This window comes from Typopeltis vanoorti, chromosome 13, assembly GCF_054136105.1.
Source record: "Typopeltis vanoorti isolate ZY-2024b chromosome 13, IOZ_Tvanoo_1.0, whole genome shotgun sequence".
Lineage (NCBI taxonomy): Eukaryota > Metazoa > Arthropoda > Arachnida > Uropygi > Thelyphonidae > Typopeltis > Typopeltis vanoorti.
Genome location: NC_143561.1, coordinates 20,101,776 through 20,124,059, shown reverse-complemented (window position 1 = coordinate 20,124,059; position 22,284 = coordinate 20,101,776). Strand labels below are relative to the sequence as shown.

General features: G+C 34.5%; 1 protein-coding gene across 2 annotated transcripts in view; it reads right to left on the bottom strand.

Moving 5' to 3' along the window:
• The window catches only part of LOC150099979 (kinesin heavy chain-like), a 579,478-nt gene that overhangs the window by 387,871 nt on the left and 169,323 nt on the right, over positions 1–22,284 (bottom strand). For both annotated transcript variants that reach the window (XM_090403282.1, XM_090403283.1), the window contains exon 7: positions 18,690–18,777. In XM_090403282.1, the coding sequence (XP_090259408.1) occupies positions 18,690–18,777 (88 nt within the window). The remainder of the gene's footprint in view (positions 1–18,689; positions 18,778–22,284) is intronic.

The following is a 22,284-nucleotide window of genomic DNA, read 5'->3' as shown; positions in this document are numbered from 1 at the left end:
TTAAGTTTTGACTCTTTCATCTTAGGCCTACCTTTTCACATTTGTGTGAAAATGTAGGCCTAGAACTCTGGCCTATCCGGCTTTTGTGTTATCCGGCCTGCCCTTCTGCCACATTAGGCCGGATAGGCGAGAGTCTACTGTATAATGATTATGACAACTCAAAAAAAAAATAATAATAATATAAAGAATATTTTTATTATATTAATATTTACAATAGATACTACTTAATCCAACTTAAACCGAAATTAAATTTTATTTGAATAAATCAAATCCTTATACTTACTAAAATAAAGTATAAACTCTCATTTATAACCATCACAAAAATTTACAGTCTCCTCTTAGTTTGAAATTTTTTGTGTTTGTGTTGAAATAAAATACTTCTATATATATATATATATATATATATATATATATATATTTTTTTTAGGGGGGGTGGGGGTCTATATTTTGGGGAATTTTTTAAATGTTACTGAAAATATTTTGGGGAAAAATGATAATATTTTCAGGTTAAAATATATATACTTGCATAATATAATTATAGTAATTTAATTTTAGTATTTTATTTTTTCCCGACACTTGATAACGTTTATTATTAACCAGCTTGCCAAAATTTGGACTCAAAGATTGTGAGCATACGACTTTCATTATGGCAGAAAGGTTGATGTCGGTTAATCTTGATCTGTTTTGTTACCTTTCATACATGAGAATAATTGTTCACATAAATAGATGCTTCCAAAATAACAGAATATTTGCTGCAAACTTTTTTTATTCCTGGATATTTTTGACCTAAATAACTGTATATTTTTGGTACACAAACTTCTTGGTATACCAAAGAAGTCAGATCCATTTGAATACAAATGGATCTGACTTCTTTGGTATATTTTCTTATTGATTAATGAAATCAATAAGTTCCATTTGAATACAAATTGGAGCTTTTTTGAAATTAAAGGAAAAAGGATCTGTAAAAAGCGAAAAAACTTCTTCTTGCTCCTTAAAATCTTTAAATAGCACATCAAATTCTTCTTTCATCTTTTCTAGTTTGGGACAATATTGAGAAAAGGTAAAACTTTGATTCTTATTATTCAACTGTTCACACATAGGAAAGAAATTTAGAATATTCTCTTTTAAATGATTTTGAAATAAAACTTACATCTAAAACTTGCCAGTGCATCATACATGTGTGTTATTAACTGATCTTTCCCCTGAATTTGACATTTAAATCATTCAAATGTCCTGTAATATCAAGTAAGAATGCTAGATCTTGTACGCATGTCTGATCATTAAGAAATGCAACATCATGATTTTTCATTTCTAGGATCAATTTGATATCCTCTAAAAAAAAAAAAAATTTTTAGACCCTTATGACAAGATAACTAACGAATCTCTGTGTAATAAGGTAGCCCTTCAAATTCACTCTCCAAGTCTTTTAGAAATTGTGCAAACTGGCGGTGATTGAGGCCTCTGGATCGGATGAAGTTCACAGTATTTGTCACAGGCTTGAGTACGCTGCTCATTTCCAATACTTTGGAGCACATGACCTGCTGATGAATAATGCAGTGGAAAGATTGCAGTTTTGAAATGTCTGGATACATTTCCTTTAAGGTAATGTATCCAGACTTGCAGCAACATTTTTTATAATGTTGCTGCAAGTCTTGACACAAAACCTTTATTTTTACCTGTCATTGCTGGAGCAGCATTGGTTGTCACTGCTACAAGCCTGTTCAGAGGAAGTTGGTATTTTTCCAAAATGTACCACACGGCATCAAAAATGTCTTCCCCTGTAGTGGTTCCATGGATGGGAATCATTTCCAAGAACTCTTCAGTAATATTCATATTGTCGTCGCAAGCCTGAAGAAACAAAGCAACTTCAGCCACATCATGAATATCGACTCTTTCGTCAAGTGCAATTGAAAAGCACTGTACACTTACTGATATTTTTTGCAACTGGTCACGCAGATTATCTTGCCATTTCGTTATTCTTTTGATCACAGTATTTCTGAACAAAGAAATATCACGAAATACTTGCATATTTTTGGGACATACATTTTCGGCTGCTTTTATCATACACTCCTTAACCAAGGAACCGTCACTAAAAAGTTTGGAATGTTTCGCCAATAAATACCTGATTTCATAACTGGCTCTCACTGCTGATTCATTATCTTTCATAATCTTTGAAAATATTTGTTGTTGGCTTTGAAGTGAATTCTTCATACTTTTTAATTTTTCTTCTTCAGTTTACCCTCAAAGCATGAATATTGTTCTTTTTGAATTTTATCATAGTGCCTTTTTATAGTATATTCTTTGGCGACACTAATTGTTTCGTGTCCTTTATTTCAGTGCAGAAGTAATTCAATTCCCATTTTTCTTGAAATTTTCTCCCTTCATCAGCAATTTTTCTTTCTCTCATTGGCTTGGAAAGTGACATTGCCTCGGTGAATAAATATATTATTAATATTGTTAACAATTTTTATAAAAATGTATGAATAAAAACGCACAAAATTGTAGACCAGTGCACGATACTATTGCAAATAAAAAATAATAATAATAAAAGGGATTCTCTCTCTCTCACTGCTAGGTTGTCATTGAATCATGTTTGGCACACTGACTTCAAAGAACATTGATTGACTGTAGCAGGCAATTATAAACTCATAGCTGGATTCACATGAGTGCGTATGCTGCACGCTACGTGAGCAGCTGGTAGCCAATAGAATTCAACTTTTTCAGCACGCTACAAGCAGCGTGCTATAAATTAACAATGAAAGCATAAATATAGTTTGCGATTGATTAAGATCGGATCTAACATTGAAATTGGGATATAAATTTTTATTACTGCAATTATATTATAGCAGGTTGTTGCATCCATATTGTAACCATAAATCATATGAAAATGAATAAATCTATACTGTATTTACTCGAATATAACTCGCACTTTATTTTCCCAAAATTAAAGCTAAAAAATCATGGTACGAGATATATGCGGGGATTTTTAGAAAGTAAAGTTTTCAGAAAACAAAACTGAAAATGAGAATGACTTACCAAGAATATTCTCTTCATTATAGCTACTTCCAGCCTTGAGAACAGTTTCCTTGTGTACATTGTCAAAGTCATCTAACCAAATAGCGTCATCTTCTTTCCCATTATTCCAAGTAAAAATTATAAGTAATTTACAAGATTTTAGATATGTAATGAACAACCTTCACGAATGTCTGAGAAGTGAAAGCAGAAGGTGAAATAGACAGTAATGGTAGGCCAATAGAGATAGAACAGCTATGAAGATGTGGATATGATTGGTGCGGTATTAACAAAAGATTGTGTTACCAAAACACAAAGTCAAGCCTACATTTTTGAGCTGAAACACTAATTCTCTCCAACCAAATTCCATAATATCTGAAACTGTCATAACATTCACTCTATATGTCTTAGTTTTAACACGTTTACGAATTTTATTGCAGCTTTGTGTTTGAGTTAGTGGGGACATTTACACATATCTAACTAAAAACAATAATAGATTTTAGTTATATACTGTGTTTGCTGGTGCAACATATAGTTTTGCTTGAGTCTACATGCATGGTTAATGTGGGAGGAGACGTGATTCATTAGTCAGTGCTGTTTTTATACCAGTTGCTCTAATCACACTAAAGAAATATATTATTCATGTTGAGAAATATATTACACAGACAGAAAATGTCTCTGTACTTTATTCAGTGGTACAATAAAACTACTTGTTTTTCTTGCGCCTGCAGTGTAATGGCAGTTGGGGAAGGCGTGTTGTTTACCGTGGGGGAGCGAGTTATCATCCTGAAGTGAAAGTGGTTAAACTTTATTTTTGTGTGCGATGTATATGCAAAACTTTTTAATTTCTTTTTTTCATAAAGTAAAATCAGGGTACAGGGGTGCGAGTCATATGCGAGGGCAAGTTATATTCGAATAAATACGGTATTTTTGTTTTATTATAAAAGGCAATCATCCTTTTTTTTAAATCTTTCCTTGAGGCGTCGGGATCCACAAGAAATTGCTTTGGGAGCTGCACGTGGCGCAGGTCGCCAGTTTGACACCCCCTGCTCTAAAGTAAGCAAACTGCGATACAACAAAGAAGACAAAAGGTGCAGGAAAATTGCAAAACATCTAATACAATCCAGAACCTATCCTTCTGAAGACATCTTTTACTCAAGACCTCACAATGACAGAACTAGCAAATTGACCCTGACAAATCACCCGGAATTTATCTTCGGATACATGATTAAAAACATAGGGAAAATAGCCAAAAACTGCCTTCTGAAGATATTTAACATTTCCTGGACTACAGGTAAACTACCAAAAATCTGGAAAACATCAGTCATTATACCCTTACTAAAACACTAGCAAAAACCCTAGTGACTGTAAAAGTTACAGACCAATAGCTTTGACTAGCACTCTCTGCAAACTAAACAAGGGACAATGACAGATTAATACATACCAGACTTATGAATTGGCTCTTAGAAAATAACAAGATCAACTTCTACCAAACTGCATACAGGTCTCAACACTGTACAGAAGATCAATTATTTATCTTTGCCAATCAGTCATAGATGATTTTCAAGAAAAAACACCTAAGAAGACAACTGCAATATTCTTGGATCTCACAACTGCCTTCAACCGTGTTTGGAGACAAAAATTAATAAAAATTGCATACAATACTGGAATAAGGGGAATTGCATTAATTTGGATTTCTGATTTCATGAAAGAAAGAAAAATGAAATTAAAAGTTAATGGAATTTATTCCAACATGCATCGAACTTGGGCTGGAGTCCCACAAGGTTCTGTCTTAAGTCCACTCCTATTTCTCATCTATATGAAGAATATCCATCCTCACATAATTGCACAAAAAGCATGCTATGCAGACGATATAGCAATCTGGCACACAAGCAGTAATAATCAACAATCTGAAAAAGTCCTAAATAATTCAATAAAAGGCTTAGGAAAGATGGGCAAAGGAATTAAATTACAGATAAACCCAGAAAAAACAAAACTGAGTATCTTCTCCACTGATAGAAAAATTAGACACAATTACAACCCCCAAATCAAAATATATAATACCAAAATAGGAAAAACAGTCTGCAAAATACTTAGGCCTATCCCTAAATATTGAATTGAGATTTACAATTCATGTTACAAATATATCTAATAAAGCTCTTAAAAAGCTTAATATCATCAAAAGGCTTTGTGAAACAAAGTGGGTGCAAAACCAAAGACATTCAAACTACATATATGGCGCTCATATGACCCACTATGGAATATGCCTCATCAATCTGGGCTCTGGCTTCTACTAGCTCAAAAGAAAAACTTGATAGAATGCAATCAAGAGCAGCAAAAATTATTATAGGTGCAGTCTCATCCCCAAATAATTTAAAAGCTCAACAAGAGTGTGGGCTTCACATACTAAAAGACAGAAGAAAACTCTCCACAGTTAAATTCACTAACAGAATCTGGAGCCAAAACAGGATCACATGTCACTCAGGACTTTTGATGCCTATACAGGAAAATCTAGACTAAAGAGATCACCTACTTTACAATATGATCATGAAATTAGAAAACAGATCAACTTAGAGCACCTGTCCATTGAAATAAACAAAGAGCCATTCTTTTCCACTATACTACCAAAAAACACAATGATTAAATCTCCTAGCACCTTCTTCAAAAAAAGCATTCACAGCATGAAAATAAAAGAAAAGGACTTGACACTATACATCACTTAAATAATCTAAACTATGTCACTACCTATACTGATGGATCATCTGATGAAGCACCCAAGGAGGATGAAAGGTTTTTCTAACTCTACCTGGAGGCAAGGAAACATAAATCAAAATCACAGCTGACAAAATAGCTTCAAACTTCACTTGTGAATTAACAGTCATACAAGCAGCTCTCAAGTTCCTCCTGTAATACACATTACAGGAGGAATAACAGCTCTACAGTAACCATCTACAGTGACTCAAAATCTGCACTTGAGGCATTAAAAAATGGAAAAGCAAAACTCACACAGAAATTCACGAACAATTGACAACTTTAAATTTAAAAAATAAGAACTGTACGCTGCAATGGATACCAGCCCATGTAAATATTGAAGGCAATGAGAGAGCAGACAGACTAGCCAAAGAAGTAAGATGCTTAACCTCAAAATTTACACCCACTATCACTAACTGATGCTAACTATGTAGCAAAAATAAGATTGGTACAACAAACTATCAAGAAGAAGAGTGAAATCAGCGAAATGAATAGAAATAGAGAAATAACCACAATCATCACCAGACTAAGGAAGGAACATTTTAAACGCATGAAAATTCAGCTGGATGGTACTAGAAGTATGAAATATGTAAGAACTGTCCAGGAGTCAAAGAAGCATATATCTAACCTGCATATAACTATTCTTGTCCAGCAATTGTCACTGCTCTAGAGAAAATTGACAATAACACTACGGAAAAGTTGTACTCCATCAAAGTTCAACAGATTGCCAAAGCAGTTTTACAGGCCCACGGTCATATCTGGAAGTTCTTCAACGGACTTGACAACTCGTTCTTAAAAACTATTCATCAAAAGCATCAAGTCTCTAATTGTCACTCTTACACAATGTATGTCTCAGCTCCATAATACACAACAGACAGAATAAGACTGCTATGTTTGTTTCAAGATCAGAATATGAGCAAGCATACTAAGAATAAAATACAAAAAATGGAAAACTCACACAAAAAATGTTTGTGTAAAATTTTCACCTATGTTTCAACCAGAGCATCTTCAGTAACAAAGATGAAACAGTGATTATACAATAACAGAAAATTCTAAAAGCACCACCACACCTTAATAGCTAGTGTAAGATAACAAAAGCAGTCAATATTTTCCCAACTAAAACGTAATTATATATAATTAAAAATTAGGAAATACCAGCTGATTTAAAAAAGTACTCTCTTTCATAAAAGAGATAAACATACACCATCAGATTTATTTAGATTAGGGCAGTGGAGTAACATTTCATAAGTTTATTTATAAAAATGTTCTATAAGAAATTGCCTTTTATGAAGGATTCTGTCTTATTCCAGAACTCTATGCCATACATTTACATGCCATCTCTATCAAGCATAGAGTTCACTGGAATAAAACAAGAATCGTTCATAAAAGACAATTTCTTATAGAAGATTTTTATAAATAAACTTATGAAATGTTGCTCCATTGCCCTAATCTAAATAAATCTGATGGTGTATGTTTATCAATTATATGTAACAGTTGAAGTTATCAAAAACATCTAATATGTGTAATTAATTGTTAATAGGCTTTTGTTGTGTGAAACTTTTCTGTACCAGTACTCCTGATGATGTAAGTCATATGACTTATGAAACTTGTCGGGTTTTAATTGCTTATTTTTATTAAACTCATTATTTAATTCATAATGTGGTCTCAATACCAAAAACCTCCCACATAGAGAGATGGCATGTGTTCAGCAACTCCAGACTGTTCAGGCTGATGCTTGATGCAAGACTTATGTTCTTCACAACATCCAGTTCATCTTAGAAAAAGATGAGGATAATCAAACAGCTTTTTGAATCTACAATTCTTTGTCAAGCAGATGGCAGTCTATAACTAAGTTTTTCAGAGGAAGACTTATATAGGCAGTTGTATCCAAGCAGAATCACACCATTATCCATTAATACATCATGTCCATCTTTTGTTTTCTTGGGACAAACTTCTACAGAAAGAATTAAAACAGATTAAGTCAACTTTCTTATTAAATGATTTTAGTGATGTCTTCCATAAAAAAAGCATTCAACAGTTATTAGATCCCTGCCTCTTCTGCTCAAGAGGAAATAACTCTCATTCCTCTCTTAACTTATGTGCAAGGAATTTCCGAACATATAGCAAAAACTTTGAAGTTGCTGAACATTTTTGTTGCCTTTCGTCCCAAGTCTCTTAAAGAAAAATCTCCTAAGACAAGCTTCCTCTTTTTCGAGTGCTTACCAGATTCCTTGTTCTGTGGCTTATCTTAACAGTCTGGACTTACTGAACATACCATCTCCATACATAGGGTTCATTGGAAGAGCTGAGACAAGAATAATTCATAAAATCAGATTTCTTACAGAATATCTTTAAAAAGAAACTTGAAGTAATTTAAATAGATCCAATGACCTACTTTTATTTCCTTTATTGGGAGATAATACTCTTACTAAGATGCTTACTTAACTCTTACTTACTTAATCATCTGATCTGGCGTGACCAACGCAGTCAAATATACAGTTGGCTGCTGCTATAGGCCAGGGGGGGGGGGGGTATAGGGGTGATATTGAATTCATGCATCAGCAAATTAATGCAATGAGTGCAGGTTAGTGATTATTATGGGGTATTTTAATTATGGTGATATCAATTGGAGGGAGTAAATATCACATGGCAAAAAGGAAATGGAATTCATACATCTTCTACGAGATAATTACTTAAAACAGCACATAACTGAAGGGACACGTGGTGTGAGACTGTTGGACCTGGTCCCACAGTAATCCCACAGGATATATGAATAAGTAAGGTGTCCTCGTTACCTCCAACTGGTGACAGCGATCATGTGGTATCAACATGGGAGGTTGCAAAATTTATGGATTTCTCTCTTAAGAAGGGGGTAAATACAGAACTACAGGTAGGCAATTATAACAAGCTTCAGAGTGAGCTTGCAGCAGTCCCATGACAGAACATATTGCAGGGAAAAGATGTTTGCAGTGTATGGGATAAAATCAGCAGGTATCTGAGGAAGGCAATATCAGATTGTGTCCCCATGGTCAGGAAGACAAATGAAGTAGGCGTTAGATGGATGAGTAGTAGTATAAAGCTTGATCTGCAAAAAAAGAAAATGTTATGGAGAATTTACAAGGAGAAAGGTGATCAATACACCCATGAGCAGTACAAGGCTCAAGCTAGGAAGGTTACCAGCATAGTAAGAAAAGCTAAATCAGATTATGAGAAGACCTTAGTCAAGGAGATCAAGGATAATCCCAAAGAGATCTTCCGCTATGTGGCAAGTAAAAGGAAGAATGACTTCGGGAGGATAACCTTAGTGGGTGCTGATGGTATCGAGGTGACCAATTCAGATGTAATAGTAGAGTTACTGAGTGATCACTTTTCAAAAGTATCACCCAAGCGAGAATATCTCTGTACCTGTAGCAATAACTAATGTGAGAATTAAAGTTAAGAAATCAGAGGTACTTAGTATATTGCAAAATTTAAATACGAACACTGCTGTATGTTTAGATGGAATATCAGCTCAGGTGTTGCGTGAATGTGCAAAGGAATTGTCAATGCCTCTTACTTGGTTATTTAACTTAAGTTTGAACTCTGGTATGGACCCTAGGGAGTGGAAGGAAGGCAAAGTAGTTCCTTTGCATAAAGGTGGCTCTAAAACTGCAGTAGTTAATTACAGACTAATTACCATCTCAGGAGTAGTGGTAAAAGTATTGGAAAAGTTGGTTAAAGACAAAATTCAAGAATGAGTGGATCAGGATATGATACTCTATAGGGGCCAACAAGGTTTTGTTAAAGGTCGATCCTGCCTTAGCAATTTATTAGCTTTTTATAATAGAATGACATCTGAGTTGCACAAAGGAAATGGCTACACAGTGGTACTTCTGGATTTTGCTAAGGCTTTTGGATAACCCCATGAAATACTGTTGCGCAAATTGGAGTAGATGGGGATGAATACTAAACTGGTGATATGGATAGGAAAATAACTCAGGAGAGATACCAGAAGATGGTGTATGGAGGAGCAGAGGCCAGGATGAGGCAGGTGACCAGTGGTGTGCCTCAGGGCTCTGCACCTCGGCCATTGTTGTTTAATTTGTACATAAATGATATAGGAAATGGCTTAAAGGGAGATATTCAGTTGTTTGCTGATGATGCAAAGTTGGGCAGCGAAATAAAAAAATCAAGCTGATGTTGAGAGTTTGTAGGATGATTTAAATAAGCTGATAAAATGGGCAAAAGGAAATGGATGTCAGTTCAATGTGGAAAAGTGTAAAGTTATGCATTTTGGGAATGCATAACTACATTGATGGATGAGGCTAGGGACTTAGGGGTGTTGGTAGATAGGGAGATGAAGTTCAGGGGACACATTGCTAAGGTGTCCAAAATTGCACATAGGATTACTTGGGTATTGAGGAACACACTAACATCCAGAGATAAAGAGGTTATTATTCCCCTTTATAAAGCGTTGGTATGTCCACATTTGGATTACTGTGCTCAGGTCTGGTCACCTGGATTCCTTGGAGATGAGGAGGTTGTGGAAAGGGTTCAGAGGAGAGTGACTAAGTTGGTTAGTGATGTAAAAAATGCTCCCTACATTGATAGATTGAGAGCTTGTGAGTTGCAGAGGTTGGTTGATAGGTAGAGAAGAGGGGATATGATAGAAACATTTAAATTACTAAAAGGTTTTTATAAGATTGATGCAGGGGAAATGCTTCAGCTGTGCGATAGTGATGGAAGAACAAGAGGTCATCCCTGGAAATTAAGGAAAAGTGTGGTTAACAAGGGTGTGAGAACGAGGTTTTTTGCCTGGAGGGTGGCAAATGAGTGGAATGCATTGCCTGACTCAGTTGTGAGTTCTTCGTCTGTATATGAATTCAAAAACAGATATGATAGATATTATTTTGATAGTTTGGGTCTTCCGCAATGAGTCTACTGACTCCATGGAGATACTCGTAATAATAATAATAATAATAATAATAATAATAATAATTACTTTTTTTTTAGTTAGGAAAATATTGACTGGGTTTTTTTTTTTTTTTTTTTTTTACACCAGATATTAAAGGGACAATTTTTAGAATTTTCTGTTATTGTTTAATTGCTGTTTCATTTTTATAATAAAGATGCCTCTGAAACACAGACAAAAAAAAAGTTTAAAAATAACATTGTCTAAGTAAGTTATGTCACATTCTTAACACTATTCCACCGTCTTTCAAAATTTTCCATAAGTGTTTGAATTTGAACACTCCAGAAGCCACTGCTAATCTTCTATCACCTGACCAATATCAGCTACACAAATACCAAGATAGAGGAAGTGAGACTTCTTTCTCTATAGAATATACTTTAAGAAAACAGACTCATGTTTATTACCTGTATTTTCTCAACTGATAAACTTAGTTGACTCCATGCAGCAAATAAATTATTCCTTTCTGCCACATTTGTGAAAAAGATTCATTCACCAGCATAATCCAGATACTTATTGATCCCAGTCTTTTCCTGTTCATATAATCAATTATAAGACTAAACAAGTCTTGTAATTGAGTGACAAGACATATCCTTGTCTAACAACTGTTAACTAGCTATTATCATATAAAACATTTTTAATGAGTTTTTCAGATATACCATAAGTTCTCTTATAAATTCTATCAAAAAAGCAAAAATAAAACATTCATAATGTTAATGAATTTTTCAGGTATGCCGTTAAGTTCTTAATTTCATAAATTTTGCCTATCAAAAAGCAAAAACCTTTTAGAAGTCAACAAAACATGTAATCACTTGGTTCTGAAATCCTAGGAATTTCTCAACAATCTGCTTCAGTAAAAATATTTGGTTTATGCAATCTCTTCCCCATCTGAAACCATCTTATTCATCTCTAAGTTGCTTGTCAACCATGGAAAATGTATTTCATTACCAGTGTGAGACCACCATCTCGCTTATTGGAAGCCTGAAGTGGCTTTTCCATGTTTGGTCTCTGGAGTGGGGTTTCTGGGAGTACATAAAAATAAATTAAAAATACAAAAAAATAATATATATATATATATATATAAAACTTATAAAAATCCTTATCCTTAAGTGCACCCAAGGTACAAAATATACTATAGGTTTGCAAAATAACCTTCTGTGGGTGGAAGAAACATTAAAAAAACACCAGGTGTTTTACCTGTTGAGTAAAATAATGCAAGATCTTATCTGGAACAGACAATAAGTAAATTCCTCTTTAATTCCCATACATTGTGCAATCTGTTTTCTTTAAAATGGGCACTGTTATAGTTCTAGTGAATCCCTGGGAACTTTACCACTTTGATAGAAACTGTTCAAGATCTCAGTCAGTCAAGTCACTACCCTTTTAGCATTTTTGTAATAATCTCATCATATCCTGGTGATTTATGAAGTTTTATTTATTTATAGCCAATCTAATCTCAGATGGTTTGACTGATATCAAACTGGAAAGAGAACCTATTCTGTTCATAAGAATAACTGTTAAAAACAAGCAAAACAAACTTTTTAATTACTCCTTTTGGGAATCCTACTAACCCTTAAACTCATCTGAATAAAATTATTCACTTCCAGTTGGGAACATGTCACTATTTGTTTAATCAGTTTTAATGGGTGATATGCTCATCCATTAAATGAATAATAAAAAATGATAACAATAAGCAAAATTATATGGTAGTCTGATGTTTCTTTCTTAAGTTTTGGTACTCTATATATATATATATATATATATATAAAGTTCAAGTCTAAAGATGGTACAACACCAGGGCAACTCATTGTAAAGGTGGGCAAAGCTCTGATCACTATTCTTAATATTTTCTCATAATGTAAAGCACATCTCACTAAAAGATGTATACTGCAATACATTATGGGTGGGGTCACTACCCACCCATAATGTATTGCAGTATACATCTTTTTTAGACTGGTTTCAACATTTGTTGAGGTCTCCTCAACAAGTAGCTAGACCCTAAATACCAAGGTTTTAGTAATACAGCGCCTTATCAACTTTACCTACAGAAGTTGCTGCAGGGTGTTTTTATTTTTAATAAGAATCTCTGGAAGAGATATAGATGTAATTAATTTTTTAACTTGGGGATACTGTATATTAGGGTTACCAAGTAATTTTATAAGCTTGGTTATTTAACTCCTAATCCCAAGTATGCAAACAATTAAGTTTGTACCTGAAACATAGTTTAAGTCTAAAGATGGTACAACACCAAGGTGCCCTGGTAAATAAGAATGCATCAGGACCTTCAAATGTCCATGCCTTATAAACTAGTGAGATAAACTTATCAGATAAAATAATGTGTCAATGATAAAATACGTGTTACATGCACCTGATAAGCAGCTACTGTGCAAGGAAGTTAGGTTGGAAAAACAATAGGCCATCAGTGGAAGCACGTGTGCAAAGTAATAAGGGAGGCATAAATGCAGAGTGGTGGGCAAGTGAAGTGGATAATTTGTAGAATAGGTGTACACCATCACAGAAAGAATTCAAAGTGAGTTATGATCAGTATTACTGGTCGACTCCACAGAGGACTTGAAATAATATGTAATCACTATAGTAACAAAAATAGAAATAAAATCATATCTAGATATTTAGAGATTTTAATGGCAAACATTGATGTATTTCTATATTTTATTTTTAAGTTTTAATTTGAAATAGACGAAGTATGGTATATTTCTGTAAGAGGTACAAAGTCTGATAAAAAGTAACATTATTTAAAGATGACCCTGAAGCAGAGCAACATTTTGGATTTTATAGAATTCGATTTTGAGTAGGATAAAAATAAATATAAATACACTAGCTTCCATAAATTAAGGAACAAAAAGAAAATTGTAATAACTCAGAGGGGAAAAACTAAAGAAAACATATGAAAGTCAGGTACATTATGTAAAGAGTGATGCTGAGTCTGGTAATTATATACAAATGAGTGGCATTGTCAGAGGTATAAGAAAATGAGCCACAGCATAAAAGCAGGCATTTTGGAGTGGTTTTCCATTTCATGTCTGGAGTCAGAACAAGACATTTTATCATCATCATCATCAAATTGCTGACATGTACTGTCAAGGGGTGTACAGGATATGATAGTACTACATGAAAAATTTACATCATTACTAACTTGATATCTACAATTTTCCTCCAAATCAATCTGTCAAGACTCCAACATTGTCAGAGCTTATATTTCTATCATCTAAGGCACTTTTGACAACCTGGCAGAGAACACATGTTTTGATCTTTCCTCTCCCATTCTCTTTAAGTGACCATACCACCTGAGATTAGCTGTGCTAACATTCCTGGATGCTAACCATGTCAAGTTATTTCTTAATATCCTCGTTTTTAATATAATATTGCAACTGATGCCATCTGTTCATGCCCCTAATCTTTCTCAGGACTCTCATATCTTCAGTCTTTAGTCAAGTGTTTTATTTCTAACCCAGCTCTCAGATCCATAAGTTAAAATTGGTTTGAACACTGTCTTGTATACAGCTAATTTAGTGTTCTGACTAATTTTTCTCTTATTCCATATGAATTTATTCAAATGAAACTACAGACATCTCAGTTTAAAACAGTTGATTGTGTACATTAAATATGTTTGTCAACTTAGAAAAGCGGTCAGGGTTAGTTTTGTATCAACTTGCAATATCATTGATGGCAAAGCTGAGACTATAACAAAGTAATTGAAACCCTTGACAGTCTAGGCTTAAAAACTTGTAATCTGGTGAGCCTAGGATATGATGGAGCAGCTGTCATGATTGGAAAGCAAAAGGGAGTTACAAAACTGCTCAAAGATAACACATATGGACTCATGGTCAACTGTCATTGTGTAAACCACCGACTGGCTCTTGCTAATGCCCAAGCAGCTGCTGAAGTGCCTTATTTAGTCATGTTTAATGATATCTTAAGGCAATTATTTTTCTTCTTCCAAAATTCCTCAGTCAGGATGGCTAGTTTAACTCCAAAATATACTGAACAGTCCTCAGATTAAACTTAAAATGGCTAGTGACACTAGATGGCTGTCTCATGATTCTGTAATACAGTCTCTGAGAGAATGCATGGTGAGCGTTATAGCCGCATTGGAAAGAGAGGCCACCGAACGAAATGATATCAAAGCTGAAGGTTTAAGTAAATATATCAGAACATACAATTTCGTAGCTACACTAATGATGCTTTCAGATGTGTTACTGCATTTATCTAACTTGTCTAGATCATGGCAAAGGCAAGATGTTGACTTAACTGAAATAGAGCCAGTCTTAGGAGCCAGAAAACTATCCATCATAGAATATTTGAAAGACACTCCTGGCAGTCATTTTCAAAATTTTCATCAGCATCTTTCAGGTGAATGGTCAGACCCTTACACTGATTATTCAAGATTCTAATGTTATTACGTGCAAGACTACAATATATGATAAATACATAGGCACAGTTATTAAACACCTAGAAGCAAGATTTCCAGATATGCCAATCAGCAGAAAGTCATGATCAACGTGAGGCTTCTGAGATTCTTTTTGATTATTATTCTAGAAATGGAAGTCCTGCAGTTTTAAACTAGAATGAGCAGTTGCATCAAAAATGATTAATGGACAGTCATACAAAAATCTAGATCCAACACAAATACTGCTGAAATCAGCAACAACAACAACATCTGAGCTCAAAGAGTCTTTTCTAAATTTAGCAAAACTAGCTGCTGTTGGAATGGCCATACCTGTGAGCACAGCTGAATGTGAAAGGGGTTTCTCTGCATTAAAAAGGATAAAAACCTATATGAGGAATCGCATCAGTCAGAACACTCTAAATAATTCAATGCTGATTTCACTAGAGGGACCAGATCCAACAGATTTTAATTACGAAAAAGCTGCTGACAACGGCTTCTAAGAAGAAGAGAAGAATTAATGTATAGAATTTTAAGCTGTGAACATTACAAGGTTTTTCATTACTTAATGAGAAAATAAGAAAAATCCTAGTCTTGTTTGTTATAATTACTATATAAAATATTATCCTTGTTTGAAGTAATTTCTAATAAAATTACTATTTTAATTTGTTATGAAAAAGGGTCTTTCTTAACTCATTCAAAATTTTTGTACGCTCAGCTAATGCTTCATTCCACCCGGTTAGTAAAAATTTCTGGGGAGAACACTGCCTAGTAATGTTTGAAGGCATGTCGACCCAAAGCTATTGAGATGATATTAACTGCTGATTAAGTAGTGATGCTCCATGTCTGGTCAAACTACTTGTTGAGCCATGTAAATATGGCTCAACCAGTGGTTTTGTACAGATGAATTTTGGTATTTGTGGTGATGATTTTCAGATATTAGACGTTTATGGAATTAAAGAGCTTTGTGCTTCTTTCTTACTATGTCAGTTAGAGTATTGATGTAGGAACCAAAGTACTGAAAATCATTTACTTCTCCAAGAATGTAGTCATTTAGTTCATATTTCCTTCTATTCTATTTTTTAGGAGTTTAGTTTTAATGCTAGGTTAACTGCGAACCCAATTAGTGTTGGATTTTTAAATAAATTATCTGAATGGTTTTGAGCAGTATGAATGTTAGTCAATCAATACAACATCTACAAAATAGACTGCTCATTTCGATTTGCCCTGCTGAGTCTTCAAAAGTTATTCCATATTCATTTCCTGCAAGTCTGAATACATAATCAAGGATACCAATGAAAAGATATGGTGTCAAAGAGTCTTCCTTAAGAATTCCAGTGGAAATAGGAAAGCTCTCAGTCATCTCTCCATTAACCATTACTCTTGCTTGATAGTTTTGATACAGTTCTGCTATTAATTTGGTTATTTTCAAGGGTATGCCATAATATCTGAGAATTTCGACCATCCTTTATGCATTTATTAAATCAAAAGCTTTAGAGAAATCTATGAAATTTAAGATTAAAGAAAGGTTTTTATCTATTGCTCTTTCTAGCAATCATTTAAGAGTAGACATATTCAACAGTGCTTCTCTTTTTCAAGAAATCTGCTTGATTTTACAATATACAAACAGTATATTGTAGCAACATTAGAGAGGGGAAAAATGAAAAGCATTTGAAAACAAGAACCAAATATTCAAGATTCAGCTGGCAAACTCTGAAGCCAACACTGACTGCATCAACCAAGGGAAAATGATGAACTTGTTTGCAAGGATAGAACAATCAAAATTTCATGGTAAACTCAAGACAAAGAAGCAGTCTGGGAAGAGAAGAGTGCACTGAGAATTCCTAGCAAGTAAATCAGCAGATGTGGCAAAAAAATGGTAAGTATCTGATGGATTGCTGCTCAGGATATGGACTAGTCATTATTAACATCATGTTCCAACATAAAGATATCACCTGGAGTGAAGACACAAGAAATAAGAAAAAGTTTTATTCACCATGTCATTATTGTTGAATAGCACATTCAAAAGAACAGTATGAAAGAAAACTGAGCAGCTATTACAGGTAACTGTAGACTCAGCTACACAAGCATTATTCAGGGAAAAAAATAAAATAGTTCAGTTTGAGACTTCAAACCTTGGAGTTACAGAGGGATTTCTCTATTTCTCTACTAAGTGTTCCAGGTAAGATTTATGCAAGCATACTTGAAGATCAAGAAAAATTGTGGAAGAGAAACTTGGACAAGAACAAGCTAGGTTCAGGCTAAACAGAGGGTGTCAAGATCAGATTTTCACTTTATGATAAACAGCTGAGAAATAACGGGCATATAACAAGGATCTGTACTTAAGTTTTGTGAATCTGGAAAAGGCTTACAACAAGGTGTCCAGAGAAAAGCTTTTCAAAACACTACAATTATATGAGGATGGTCTGAAAAGTTCTTGGCCTCGACTATAGATAGCAACACTACAGGCAAGATTTTTTTTTTCTAAGTTGGTACATCTGTCATAAGCATCCATGTGAAATTGCAACTCATTCTATCAAGTAGTTTGCTTTATACAGCTGTCTGAAGCAAAAGTGTTGTCTGTATCCCTTGAAATGGATAAAATTGAGTATCATGTGGTTATAAAATTCTTTGTAAAAGAAGGTTTAATGTCAAAAAAAATTCATTCGAAGTTCATAAAAGTTTATGGGCTCTCTTCTCCATCGTTTTCGGCAATTAAGAAATGGGCTGCCAAATTTAAATGTGGTCATATCAGTCTTGAAGATGATCCACGTGAAAAACATCCAAAAAGTGTAACAACACCAGAAATCATTGATCAAGTGCACAATATGGTATTGGATGACTGGCGAGTCAAAGTGCATGAAACTGTTGAGACTACAGGCATTTCAAAAGAACGTGTAAGATATATTTTCAATGAAGAATTGCAAATGAAAAAAGCTTTGCACAAGATGGGTGCCGCACTTGCTCACAGCAGATTAGAAATGCACTCGCATGAAAATCTCTTAACAGTGCTTGGAGTGTTTTAACAAGAATAAAACTGATTTTCTGCGTCGATTTATTACTATGGATGAGACTTTGATTCACCATTACACACCAGAACCTAAACAGCAGTCAAAACAGTGGACAGAAGCCGGTTGTTCAGTGCCAAAAAAGACAAAGTCGGTTCCATCAGCAGGAAAAGTCATGGCATGGTGTTTTGGGATGCTAAAGGCATTTTGTTTATTACTTATCTTGAAAAGGGTAAAACGATAACCAGGGAATATTATTCCGATTTTTTAACCAGACTAGAAGAAAAAATTTGTGAGAAAAGACCCAGTTTGCAGAAGAAAAAATCATCTTTCATCAGGACAATGCACCTGATGAAACAATTCTACTTCAAGAACTCCAGAAAGATTTTATCTATTCAGTCTGTCATTTGTATTGGTGATGAATTAATTTCCAAGCTTTTAGTTTAATTCTGATCTGTTACATCCTTATAAGGGGAGATCTTTGTTACATTTTGAGTATATTTATGCAGAATATTGTACGACATTTATGTAAATGTTTCTATTTTACACTCATATTATTACTTACTTGTGACTGCAATGTGTCTATTCAATTTTCCTTCATCGATAACTTCCATTACTTCATCTGGACTTGACACAAACCTTTCTGTAGCACCCTACGAAAATTAAAACTCATTTAATCTACTAGTGACATGGCTGACGTTTCACTAATCAGTTCAATAATTTCCAATTCCCAGTGTTAAAACTCGCTCATCTTTATAACCCCAAAGATGTGACATGAATCATTACTATGCAAACTAATAAGTTGCCTTTTAAGGACACATCTGTGGCTTTCGCTTTAGAAGCAGTTAATTTTGTATTTCTTTTGATAACCATTGTACACAATAATGAACAAATTGCTACAGAATTAGATATTAAATACAGTTTAAGATATTAGGTCTACTATCAACTGATACTGTTAACTGAATGTACTAAACATACATTAACTTAATACTGTTTTATATCCAGTATTAATTCCACATGAAGAAAGTTGATAGAAAAAATTTTATTTAGATCTTGACTTCTTTCATATATCTTGATTATGCATTTCATCAGAAGAGAAAGAAGAAAATCATGTTATTTAGTTTGGCAACAAGTAAATAACAGTACCATTAGCACATAACATTTGGAAAAAAAAAAGACTAACAGTGGAAAGTGGGTATGTTTCATGTGTATCACGATTATTCACAATGTCATGAGAGCATCAGAGGTCTAAAGGAATCAGGTTTTTAATGAAAGATTTTGTACAGAGTTGGCATGTACCGGACGGACCGTGTGATCGCAGCTGTCAGTTTAATATTCATTTAATGATATTTTGATAATTATCGACTGTAGTATTTGTATGTAGACCGTGTGGTTGAACGTGCTATTTATTTTTGATATATTTATACCATTTGAAATATATAAACTGTGTTATTCACGGAACTGATATGAATGAGAACAATAGTGGACAAGACATCGTTGTGTGTGTGTGTGGGGGGGGACCTGTGGGATTTTGTGAAATATAGTGTGTGTGTGCTATGTATTCGATGCCAAGAGAAAATGGATTGTGACATAAGAGTAGCAGTAGAGAGAGTGTTGTAGATGTTTTACAAGCCAGAAATGTGAGTGTTACTAGAAGCAAGAGAATGAAGTAGCAGAAGCTAGTACTGAAAGCCATGAAACTGAAAATATTGGAGTGAATGGAGTTCTGTATTTAAACAATGGTGAAAGAAATGTGGAAAGAGAATATAAATAGGAGTGACTGAAAGTAGTGTTAAGATAGATTATGCAAAAGTTGTGGTTGTGGAAGTTCAGGAAAGCATAGAAGACCTGAATAAAGAAATAGCTTGCCTGCACATAGTCCTTCACTGGACATTGCATTAAGGAAAATACTAAGGCAATTAATGTGAAGTTATTAGCCTCCTATATACAAGTAGCTTAGTCATGAAGATACTTTACATACAAGCTTTGTTTGTTTACACTTGGATAAACCAAGAATATAATTTCTTGGCATCTTTATTTTAATTTATAATCAAGTGAAAAAAAACTCTCAACAACTGGCTCTAATCCAGAGCGTTTCAATAATACTGTCCAACCACACATGCGAGAACCCCAGCTAGCAAAGTGACAAGAGTCAATTCATGTTGAGGGGAAGAAAAGAATAAACTGATGTATGAATTCATCACCAACATGAAATCATGTACTTTATATGTAAAATTTTCCAATTGTTGTACAAGCAAAATAGCTACAACTTTAAAAACTAGAATTTTCATAAAAGAAAAACTAATTTTTTGACATATAATAATAAACTCTCATCACTGATTACCCTTTATGGAATGGATTTGTCTTTTGCCATGTGCAGAAGTGTCAAGGGGTCTCGCATCTGTGTGACACCTTTTCACTACTTATATATGGGAAATGTATAACTTAAGCACTACATCAGCCTTATTATAACTTCTGGGTCTGGCTTCCACTGATAACATTTATTAATGTTTATCTATGGGTTTACTTGCTTTCTTGGAGAGCAGAGAGGCTCTGCTCAGTGGTGGGTTTTTGCCTGTTACTGAGTTTCCTATCCTGGAGTGATTCAGATCAGAAATGATAAGTTTAGTAGTAATCCTGTAGGGTCAGTCAGTGAGATTAAGAGTGATCTTGTTAATTACTCTTTATCTCACTCTCACAATTTCAGAGTTCTTGGAGAGGTTTCCCCATACTTTAACATATCTCAATAAAGCTGAAGCTGGTTTGGGTAGTGGCCCATCCCATAATGCTTAGCATTACATACTTAGTATTACTGTATACTAAGGCAAATGTAAAGTCATTAGCCTCTATATGAAAGTAGCAGTAGCTTAGTCATGAAGATGCTTTGTTTGCTTACACTTGGGATAAAGGATAAACCAAGAGTATAATTTCTTGGAATTTTTAATTTAATACTAATGCCAAAAGCATCTGGAACAAGAGGAGAAAGTATTTGGCATTGGTTAATGCAACTGTGTCAAACGTTATAGGCATCAGTGAGCTTTGGCTAACAACAGATGATGTAATCACAGGAATAGAATGTGATGAATTTAGGACAGATAGACAGGATGGGGGGGGGGGGGGGACTGCTGATAACAGAAGATGAATTGTAGCCAAGAAGAGTAGGAGTCAGTCATGCAGATGGCAGTTCTTTTGAGTCAATCTAGTGTTGAGATTGAGGCCAAAGGACAAAATAAAAAACTGGTTGCTGCTATAGACCAGGGATGACGTAGAAGAGATGCAGCAGATAAGTACAATGAGTGCAAGTCGAGTAATTATTATGGGAGACTTCAACTTCAGAGACATAGAGCAAAGGGAGGAAAATTCAAATTTCAGGAAAGAAATGGAATTTATACACTAGTGAGAAATAATTACTTTAAGCAGAATGTGATGGAAGAGACTTGGGGTACAAGCGAGAGTGTTTGATCTAGTTATAGGATCAGAAGATCTCTCCATACCTAAGGTAGCTGCATTGCCTCTGATTGATAGAAAGATCATGTGGTCTTGACTTGGGAGGTAGCAAAACATGTAGAAATTACAGTTAAGGGATATATGTGGCACCTACAAGGTATATGATTATGATACACTTAAGAGATAGCTTGAAGCAGTACCATGGCTTAATGATCTGTAAGGGAAGGCTGTTCACAGTGCATGAGGGATATTTAAAGGGGTATCAGGAAGAAGCAATATCACACTGTATATCCAAGATGAGGAAAGTAAATAAGGTAGAAATTAGATGGATGAATAATAGCATTAATCAAGAGCTGCAAAAAAAAAAAAAAAAAAGATGTGGAAGAGAAATGTGACCAGCTAATGAGTGAACATACAAGCAACAGGCAAGAAAGATGATCAGCATAGTAAGGAAGGCAAACTCAGATTATGAGAAGAGTCTGGTCACCAGAGTTTCTGGGGGATGAGAAGTGACAGAGAGGATCCATGTTGACCACCTTACCCACCACATTATCTTTCACTCTCCTTAACAGCCTCAAAAACATCCCTCCTTATATTCTTGTTACCAGTCTGATCATTTGTGCCAACCACCACTGCTACCAACTCTATGGCTCGCATACTCCTCTTATCCAATGTTTCAACCACCCTGCTCACTCTACCTTCAAGGAATAGAT